General features: G+C 46.9%; 1 protein-coding gene across 3 annotated transcripts in view; it reads left to right on the top strand.

Annotated features, from left to right (window-relative positions):
- Nucleotides 1-497: 497 nt before the first annotated feature.
- The window catches only part of SLC4A11 (solute carrier family 4 member 11), a 93,006-nt gene continuing 83,010 nt past the window's right edge, over nt 498-10,493 (top strand). For 2 of the 3 annotated variants that reach the window (XM_075092231.1, XM_075092230.1), the window contains exon 1: nt 498-849. In XM_075092231.1, coding sequence (XP_074948332.1) covers nt 624-849 — 226 coding nt within the window. In that variant the 5' untranslated portion in view covers nt 498-623. Of the gene's footprint in view, nt 850-2,961; nt 3,265-10,493 lie in introns of those variants that run through there. The other variant, XM_075092232.1, reaches the window with a different exon arrangement.

Here is a 10,493-nt window from a genome sequence, read left to right as displayed (position 1 = left end):
GGATGAGGTGGCCTTCCTCCCCTTTTGGAGTTGAGGCAGGTGCTGGCACCCTGCAGCAGTGGGAGCTGCCACTTGGGCTCACCTCCTGGAGAAAAAGCACCCCATGGAATACAGTCGGGCGTCAGGTTTATTCTCCTTTTCCTCTCACCCGCTGTCATCTTCTCCAGGAGTTAAATGCTGCTTCCCCCTGCTCCGAGCCTAATTGCGTCCCCGGGGTTTAACACGCGTGTGTTTGTTTTATTCAACGTGTTGGCTGTTCCCACCGGAACAGGCTGATTTTTTTTTTAGGGATTGGGCTTTTTTGCTTATTGTGCACAACAAGCTACTGCACAAGATATTCATTGGGGGGGAGGGGAGGAGGAGGAATTGTAGTAATGCCAATACTTCTTGAATATTATAAACCTGGCTTATCAGCCCGACACAGAGCTGGAATTTGTCTCTTCCTGTGCTGCATCTCTGCTTTCTGAGAGGGGCGTTTAAATACAGGCTGGAGACGCAGCCTTTCCAGTGTGCTCTGCTGGGCTGTGACAGCAGCAGCGGGGCTGCTTGAGCAGCATTTTTTTTTTCTTTGCACTAATTCCTCTCCAAAAAGGAACTTCTTGGGGAGAAGGCTCTGAGACTGCATGTCCCAACAGTACCCGCTCAAGGAGGTGAAGGGAGACGCGGTTTGCTTCGTACCTGGCTCTCCTCTCTTCTCTGTCCTAATGGAGCCAGCTTCTTTTTGCTACCCACGGCTCACCTTTCTCCGCTCGCCCTACGGCCAGTTTGGGGCAAGTGCTGGCTCTTCGCAGGATTTGGCCCCGTGGCCGCAACGTTTGGTGCCTCAGAGGTGGAGCGGGCCGGTGGACGGTGCGTGACCAGGGGTGAAAGGGTTGGGGACTGGAGTGGGGGTGGTATGGGGTTAGCAGAGAAGCCCACTGAGATTTGGGGAGGTTTTGGAGATGGTGGACAAGGAGGGGAGGCAAGGCAGGTAGGATTTGGTGGACGCATCGGTGTGGTTTTGCTGATGTAGTATCCTCTCAGACCTTTCCTGGTGGTGCTCGCTTGGCTGCCGTCGTCTCCACCAAGGAGCAGCTCTGGTCCCTGATACAACCTCGTGCCCAGGGAGAGCTGATAAACAACCCCAGCACGTGGCAATAAAAAAATCCAAACCATAGAAACAGATCTTGGCCAGTCTTCTGTTTCATAAGCTTGTTCACTTGCCGAAATGAATCGGGCAGTGTTTGAAACCTGAAATACCTGCTGGAGGCTAGGCGGGCTTGTTCCACCTTTAGGGTTGCGATGCTGTCAGCTCTGTCCTTTAAACTGTTGTTAAAGGTATCAAGTGTAGGTATAGAGGAAGGTATTAATAATTCCCTATTGCAGACTTGTCTCGTTACAAGGAATTGCCTTAAAAGTATCAGCTTGGTTCAAAATTTTACATGTTGCTTTACTGCAAAGACTCTAAATGGGGAACTCGGTAAATTCTGCTGGTTTAGGAGCTGAGCCCTGCTGTAAGTGCTGATCCAAAGGACAGGTGTCTTCACTGTAAAACTTTTTTGGGGAAGGTATCAGATGAGGTCTGAGCAGCCTGACATAACTTTGAAGGTGGTCCTGGCTGGAGACCTCCAGGGGTCTCTTCCACCCTCAAGTACTTTATGAACCAGGGTATATTTCCTTTACATCTTATTAACAGTCTGAACACGATGCACCTTACCTGGAAAAGCTTGTCAGGTGGCGTGCAAAAAAAAAAAAAGGGAAGAGACTGGATGAGCAGTCTTGGCAGAGAAAATGTGTAGGAGGTGTTTAAAAACATGCATTGCCTGTGGTTTCATGCAGCGGAAACAAGTCTGTAGCAGGGACTGAAAATGGGGGGGGGGGGGAGGGTATGGAGCTCTGACTGAATCTCTCCGCTAAAAGCAATGTCTCTTCCCGAGCCATGCCGTGCCTTGCCTTGCGCTGGGGAACGTTTGCTGCCTCCTGGTAAATATGATCGCTGGGGAGTTTTTACTTAAGTCACAGTAATTGTCAGAGTTAGTGTAAGTCAGAAGATGGAAGTGACCCGGTCTTGCCAGCATTTGGATAACTTGCTGTTTATTTCTATCTGGTTTTTTTAGGGTGCCACCTTTTCTAAGGCTACTTGATGCTGCTTTGGGGAGTTAGTTTTTTCCTTTTTTTTTTTTTTTGGCCAGCATAGACCATTCCTCCCAGCTTTAAATATCCAGCTGGGGGAGACTTGGCTCATTGTTATGAAAATCTTGAATTGCAAAGAAAGTGAAGCAGTAAATAGGCTGGAGGGAGGAGGATGTGGCATCTTCCCTCCAAAGCTTTTTAGGCACTGCATAGTTGAGCACTAGGCTTGGATAGAAGTCTCCTCAAACGAGGTGAGGTCTCTTCAGCTCTATTTTCTGCAACTTGCTGGTGGAGCACAGGCTTATTCCCCTGTTTCTCGCTCCCTTATGCAGGCTCCTCATTGAATGTGTGCGTTAACCCTTGCGCTGCTGCCGCCCACGCAGCCAAACTGTCATGCTGGGTAGCGTGGCAGAAAAACATCGGAGCCCAGGCCCGCGATCGGGCAGGCACTGTGCTCGCAGGGTACAGCAGCTATATCTTTAAGAATTGTGCTATATCTACCTCTTAGCAGCAGGTTTTTTTTCCTCCCTCTCTTCTTCCTGCATCTTCACATCCTCTTGCTTTCCCTGTACTTCTGTCTGTAAGGTACAGTATCTTCTCACTTCAGTTGAGCCTGACTGCCACAATGCTTTTTTTTTTTTTAAGGAGGCACATGAGCTTTCTCCGTACAGCATCCAGCGAAACCCACCGGCTCCGAAGCGTGGGGTCACTTTAATTATTCTGGTTTTTTTTCCTCTTTGCTACCAGAGGCAATAGCTGTGAGAGGCAGCGGGAGCTGGGTGGCTGGAGGAGATAACCCCAAAGCCCAGCCTTGGCCGGGGCTGCGGTGGCATGCAGAGCCGTGCTTTGCAGGCATGAAGTTAGCGGCTTGTCAGCATCGCTGCTCCGGTTGGGAGAGCTGGGTTGGAGGTGCCCATCTGGGAGCTAATGGGTCGCGCTCTCACTCCACCCATTCGCCGCTTGCCAATTGGAAGTGAAGGAGAAAGATGCTCTGGATGGATTAATATTGGAGCCACTGAAAAAGCACGAGCCGTTGCTGCCTCGGCCACCTGAGCAAGTGGCATTTGGGAGCAAGTGTGGTGGCTCGGAGGGTGCAGCCAGGAGGGGAGTGGAGGCTGTTTGAACAGTATCTCTATTAAAGAAATAGTGCAGGTAAGTTGTGGTCTTAAAAACAAAACCAAAACTGAAGTAGTACTGTTGCTGGGTGATGCATTTGGACAGGAAATCTAGAAAACTAGCTCTGCCAGCTCTTTAATTATTTAATTCACTGAAGTAAGGCAGTACTTGATGTATTTTCAATGGGCTTTGCTACTTAGTGATGATATCTATTGCCTGTGCCAAATGTCTGTGGTGTTGTGTTTAAGGATGGAGAAATACCTTTTGAATTCAATATATATTAACCAGAGCGCTGTCATCCGTGGTTTGAATTTAGTTTCGAGATGCATGAGGGGAGATGAGCACAAGAGATCTTACCAGTTCTAGTTTTTCTCTAATGAATGCTAAAACATCCTAACAGCCTGTCTGTGGAGCTTTACATACTGACGTTTCATGTGGGGAAAGTGCAGTGCTGAGTGAAAACAAAATGCCTATCTGTGATCTGTCTAAAATGCTAGCAAACATCATCCCTGTTGCTGTAGCCATGGAAGCCATGTAGATGAACCATAAACAATGTCCTAGTGAATAACACTCTATCATGGATTGTCAGTCTGCAATTATTTCACCACTGGACCGGGGCATTTTTATTGTGAGTCGATGATGGACAGCAAATTCGGACCTGGTGCTGCTGGCTCTCCCCCTGCCCGTGCTGCTGCTGCTGTTGTCATCGCTGCTGTTGTTTCGTGACTCCTAGTCATAGAAACTGCATGGGGTGGTTTGTGCTTTGCTGCCAAGCATGTTGTGATTTGAAAACCCTGTTTCTGGGGGGGTGGTTGAGGCTGCGGAGGGCAGCTGGGCTGCCATTTGGGTATCCTTTGGACTGTTTTCCCTTTTAATAGTAGGGGGAGGTTTTTCTTTCTGTGTCTTGCCTGGAACCACAACTGAACCTGTGTTTGATCAAGTGGCTGGGTTCACTGCTGTACTTCTGTACTGGAGACATAAAAAGACACAGATCTTGTTTTTTGACTGAACTTCTGGTTTTGTATGAATAAGAGCTGGTCTCTTGTTTCATCCAGGCGCCTTTTGGGTGGTGGTGGTGGGAAGGGGTGCAGGAATAATTCAGCTGCAAAGCTTGGCCCAGCCACTGCTGCCTCTTTAGCAGCCGTTTTTATTTCTGGTGGCAATAAGATAGGGGATAAAAACTTTATAGAAATGCACTTTGTTCCAAACCATGATCCTGGTACCCTGGGGGGATACTAGATTGTGAAACTGGTGGTGCCGGAGCAGCTCTTCCACCTAACCCCAAAGAAGGGGTCTTATAGCTCCCAGTTCACACCTTGCTGCTGCTTAATTTTTACAGTATTTTAAGCAGTTGAACGACTGCAGGGAACAGCTCCCTTCCTCTGAATAGCCCCAAGCAAGTGAAATGTTGATAGGCTGTCTCTTAACTATTTCTGCGTGTTTTACACAGTACCGCTGCAGATAAGTGGCAGGTGGTGGCCTCTGGAAGACCTGCCCATACAAAGGAAGCATTTCAGCAAAGAAAAACATTTCAGGCACCTTCCTGAATCCACATTCAACCCTGACCAAGGTCTGGGGCCATTGCAGTATCTTTCTTTTTTTAATTAAGAGTTATGAGGTTTTTGATAGGCCCTGCAAGTGAAGGAGCTGTCTGAAAAGCTGTCAGTAAGAGTTAATGCTTTCTAAATTATTTACATGTTTCAGGAAAAGTCTACTGAAAAGCCTCAACTGGTCTGTTCTTGGGTCTTTGCCAGCTAGTGGGATCTCTGGAGGTATTTGCTTTCGCTCCTCTCCATGTAGCACTTATGCAAGAAATCCTTGCAAGTCTTAAATCACTTCTTTTAGAGGGCCCAACAAAATGAAACCTCCCCCTTCAACCTGAAAAAAAGGCAAGTAGCCCAAATTCTCTGTCTGCCGGCCAAATCCCAAAGTGTCGTCGCTCCCCCACTTCTCAGCTTGTCCTGCTCACCTGTGAAATGCTGGCCAAGGAACCTGGAGGAGGGGGGAAAGGTATCCCGTGAGCACAGCAGCTGCATGGCTCTCAATTTACGGGGTCGCTTCCTCTTGCAGCTCACCTCTGGGAGGCACCCTCGGATATTAATTGCTCTGGTGGGCTAAATTGTGATGAGTCAAGCTGGACAGCCTGGTGCTGCTGGTAAACCCAAGCACTGCTAACACCAACCTTTCACGTGCGTGGGGTTTTTATTTTCTTTCTGGGGGGGGAGGACTCTAGTAGCTGTCACTGCTGTAGCCAGCAATCATTTATTAGGTGGCTCTATCATGATGGGTGCTCCGGAGGAAGCTGGGGAGGGGATGGAGAGGGGAATCGCTCAATGCAGTGAGGAAAATGCTTTGAAAGCAGACATGTCTGATCCCTGAGCTTGTGTGTGGGTGTGTTTGCTTGGGAGTGAGCAGGCAAGGAGGATGCTTCCTGCTTTATCTTTTCAATATGATGCTTTCTATTTTCATAGTCAGCGATTGTGAAAATTAGTTCTAGGGTTTTGTTTACCGGAGTGACCGTAGCCTGATTTAAGACCACCTCACACCATTTTCCTTCATCAGAAGAATATCCAGCTCCTTGCATATAAACACTGATTTGATACTTTAGTGCCTGCTGAGCCACGAAGATATAAACTTGTGCGTTCCGTCTGGATCAGGACTGGCATCCTGGCATAGCCACGTTGTGATGGAGGATGCTGTTTAGATAGATCCATGGAGCAAAGCTTTGACTGGTGCACCACGGGATACCCAGGAAATGTCAGAGGGTTGGTGTCACGCCCTCCAAAAATCAGAGATGGGACACTTCCCGGGGTGTTAGAGATGTTCAGTTTTGGTAATCCAGCTCTCTTAGTGGTAAAAATGGGATTTGGGGCGGGGAATTAAGCCCTTGTGGGAAGCAAAGAGGTAGTGAAAATCCTTTAGGAATCCTACTAGTAGGGGCATAAGGGAGACAAGCGACACATCTATGCAATTCTGTGGCAAGAAGAGTATGTTAAACATATGTAACTTCTTAAAAAGTGCTCTTTGCTAACAGAAACGTCCTCTCCTGTAAGGATTGTTAGAGGGCTTGGCCACGTCTACGCGTAAGGAGGGCAAAGCTTCTGCCCCTGCAGGTCTGAGTCTCTTGGCTAAAGCAGCAATTTGCCAGATTGGGCTACTTAAAAGCACCTTTGTTCTTGGTCTCTGCTCTGGCCAATACGTTATCTTCTAAATGCTTACCAAGGTGGAGGGGTCTGGAGTAGATTTAATTCATCCTGGGTCATGGCTGTCGTCTTAGACTATTTTTAAGACCTAAAAAGTCGATTTCTTGTAGGTGCCTGCATGCAGACGATGTTTTAATCAACCCATTTAGGTAAAGGTCTCCAACAAAAAAAAAAACCCTGCTTTAACAAAAGTGGTGCCAAGGCCTGCTGGTGTACCGTACCGCTGCCTGCGTTAAACCTCGAGGCATGCCACGTAGGGATGAGTCCGTTGTCCATCCTTCAGTGTCTGGCTGTGTTTTGTCAAAGGCTTGACAGCTTCATGAGGAGGAGGATAAGCCGAGAAGGAAAGTGGGGGGCAGCAGTGCAGAAGGGGAACGTAGGCAGAGGGGAGTCTGCCCTTGCTGTGATTCCTGACTGGTGTGTGCCTTTAGGCTTTCACCATGATGACTGGTACGCTACAAACTCCTTACTTGTCAAATAGTGTTGTAGAAAGCAGTATTAGGAAGATATTTAGACATGTGTGATGGGCATGTGGATATAATCTGGGGGAAAAGGAACACAGCTGGTCCTTTGTGGAGCTTGGTAGCTTGTCATAAGGCTCTGCTTAGCCCTTCCCTGCAGCTATGCTGCTGAGATGAGTGAAGGGCAAGTTGAGGAGGGATAGGGTTCTGGTGTGTCATGAACGAAGGGTTTATCCCTCTGTCTCTGCTCAGGATGAGGTGCGGATGGCTGGGTGTCTGCACCGCGAAGGCACGTGTGGTGCTCGCAAGGGGAAGCACGGCTGTAAGTGTGCAGTGAAGAGTCCTTTAGCTGATTTTGACTCTTATCCCTTCCAGATAAAACTCCCTGGAAGGTAGCAGAGTGCTGGTGTTTCCCATTAAATGAGTTATAAAAGGTCTCTCTACTCATCTTGATTTTTTTCTAGCATGTTTTCCTTTGCCTTTATCAATGCAAACTGGTGCTTTCCGGGGAAAGGTCTGTGTTTGGGCTTGCCACAGGCAGCAGTGCTCGTATTCTGTATTTACTGGGCACTTTCCTGCCCAAGTATTAACAAGCATGCCTTACTCATCTTACACTTCCTTGAATTAGTGATCGGTTTTGAAACCCTGACTTGTCTGTATTGTTTTGGTTTTTTGCCTAGGTGTAGAGAAAAACAGGTAAAATCTCAAGTTCTTGCCCTGGGCGCCAACTGTTGTTGGTCAGAACAGCAGCACAGGGGCATGCTTCTCATCTCTGACTCTGCTAACACGAGCTGTGCTTTCACCAGCATTTTCCAGCTGAAGTATTCAGGGCTGTGGGAAGGGATCAGCTGCTTAAGTTACAACACTTCTCATTTCTATCTATACCTTAAGGCTCAAGAGCTTTTTTGCGTGCTGCTGTCCATTCATTCTTGCCGACTTGAATAGTTTTAAATGATTTGCAGCAAATGTCTCCACCAGGCGACCTCGCTGCTTGGTTCTTCCCTGAAAACTGCCAAAATCTCCCGTCTTATGAGCACAAGCGATGCTACATGGGAGAGTCCTGCAATATTGATATATTTGGACCCGATCAGCTAGTCAGTGTGATCGGATTTCCTGCCCATCAAGCTCTCTTCCTATTTTTCTGTGATGATGCAGTTTTGTGTTACGAAAAGAGTTTGAGGCTTCCTCATCCTCCTGCTGTTGAGGTCTTGCAGCATAGAGAGATTTTTAGACTCTCAGTTGTAAGTTCCTTTCAGTCGATGCTCCACGTAACTTTAAAAAAAGTCCTCTCCAGCAGGCTTTACATGGGATACAATTCCCTGCGTGTATAGCTTTTCTCTTAAGTTTGATTTTCTGCTGACTTTGGGTGGAGGAGAGGAGCAGCATCATTTGGTTATTAAGTATGTGAAGCACGTAAATTGTGGCTCTCCCCTTGCCCCAGGTTGCATGAACTTGTGTGCAGCTCCCTGGTCACCTGTCCAACTGCAGAATCCCTTGTCCTGTGATGTTAATTCATGGTGGGGTGGAGAGAACAAAGAATGAGAAGCAAGCTCAGTTTAATATTAAATGCCAGGTTTAGTGGAGCCTTCGATAGGCCTAGCTTTGTTATCTTCCCCCAGATCTAAGCCTTAGATGAGACAATATACTTATTCAAGCTGGACTTGGCCCCAGATCTGTGTGAGGAATTGCAACCAACTGCAATGCTGCCCATCGTGCAGGGAAGCTGGTGCCCAACTATTTAACGGTAGTGATGGATGTTGTTAACATTGACTAAAAATTCCTGGAAGTCAGCTTGAAGTGGCCACAACCTTGCTTCTAAAGCTAAAACCCTACATATCTTCTGGGAAGTAGATATTTTTTTTCCTTCCAGATAACTGGGCAGCTCAGTCTGCCATGCTGAGAATTGGTAATTCCTCCTGGGAGGAAATTGGGAAAGTCTAAAGGCTTTTTCAGCTGAACAGGTGATTTTTTTTTTGTTGTAACTTCTGTCTTAAAGGCTCAGGTGTTTTGCTTTATCAACTTTAAGGCAAGATGTTGCATTTTATCCTCAGCTTCAGTAAAGTGGTGTTGAAAAAGGTGGCGGAAATTGGGATATTGGAGCACACCCCGAGTCAAAGATGAAGGTACTCAACGTCTTCCCATCAGTACTTATGGGATAACTAAAAGCTCCAGATGTACAGGCTGCCTATGTTCAGAGACCACTCCAGAGCAGCCAGTATTAAAGGCCCTGTAAATGAAAAAGTACCTTTCCAATAACCCATTCAAAATGGTGTTGTCTCAAAGTAAACGTCAGTTAAATATCAGGACACTAGAACTTGGAGAGATTTACTGGAGGGAAGTCATAAAAGCCGAAGACCATAAGTACCACTTGTAGAAAACTTGTTAGAGAGCTATGTTGTGCTTCAGTATAAGACTCGCGCTGCAGCTGGCTGTTTATTTGGAAGATGCCAGCAGCAGAACATGGTAATTGAGTTACCAAAGTATCCAGAGAATGTGTTTTTACTTGTAATCCGCTAATATTGCAAGGCTCAAGAGAACTTGCTTCTAACCTTAAAACAAGAGGGTTAAAATGGGTTCTTAGATCTGAGACGCGTTTCCCACAGGAATTTAATAATGGAGGATGGAATGGTAGGGTTTTGCCTGTTTGTTGTTAAATGCAAATGTAAAAATGGTAAGAATGTAAGAAATCAGGAAGTATACCCACTTCTGGTCTGATACTTCCCACTGTGTGGATCATTTGATTCGTCCTAGTCCTAAGACCAAGCACCTTAAACTACAGCAAACTTGACCAGTTGAGAAGTAAACTTCATGTTCTTCCCCCTTGGTGGCTCTTGGAGTCGCTGCAATAGCTTCAAGTCCAAGGGCGGTGACTTCTGAAGCCTTAAGCTGTATCTGTGAGCCTGGAGAAATGGGCTTTGTTTTCCATTTTGCAGCACTTCTGTGCTTCAGCTCTTCACTTTTGCCTTTGAATTCAGTCCTCGCAAAGGGAGGAGAAACTAGTCAATAGGTTTTCTTTGAAAAAGCAACTAAGTGGTGACACTTAAAACCTGTCCAATTTAGTCTCATCTAATAGGTATCCCTGTAGGGAAATAAGGTGGGGTGTCAGTAGAAACTTATTTGCTGGAATAAATTAACTCTTAAAAATGAAGAGCACTGCTTAAATTGTCAAGAGAATATACCACGTGCTTTTTGGCAGATAATGGAAGGTGGTATCTTGCCCCCCCTTTGGACAGGGGAAGCAGTTGGAGAGTCTGGTTGTCCTCGTGGGTGTTGGATGAGAAAGCACACTCTGAGTGAGGACACAGGCCCCTCTGTGAGAGATACTAGAGGTATGAGAGTGAATTTGCTCTGTTGTGTATCTCAGCTCCTCAGGGCAATGCTTTCCAGCTTCTGTCTCTAGAAGCCTGACCTTATGTCTTGCTGAAACTGCTTTGTTTGTATTTTGATTGCTGAAATCTGAAAGAAAACCTGGGGGAAAGGAACTAGCAACATGGATTTGGTGGATCTGAGGGAAGTAGTGTGCTCGTGTGGAGAAGGGGAGCTCCCACCCTGTGGTAAAAGTGCCCTCCAGACTGTAGGTCTCTCCCTCCAGCCCTCAAAG

The sequence above is a fragment of the Phalacrocorax aristotelis genome, chromosome 4 (assembly GCF_949628215.1).
Source record: "Phalacrocorax aristotelis chromosome 4, bGulAri2.1, whole genome shotgun sequence".
NCBI classification, from domain to species: Eukaryota; Metazoa; Chordata; class Aves; order Suliformes; family Phalacrocoracidae; genus Phalacrocorax; species Phalacrocorax aristotelis.
Note: the sequence above shows the minus strand (reverse complement) of the source record. Positions and strands in the feature narration are given on the sequence as shown.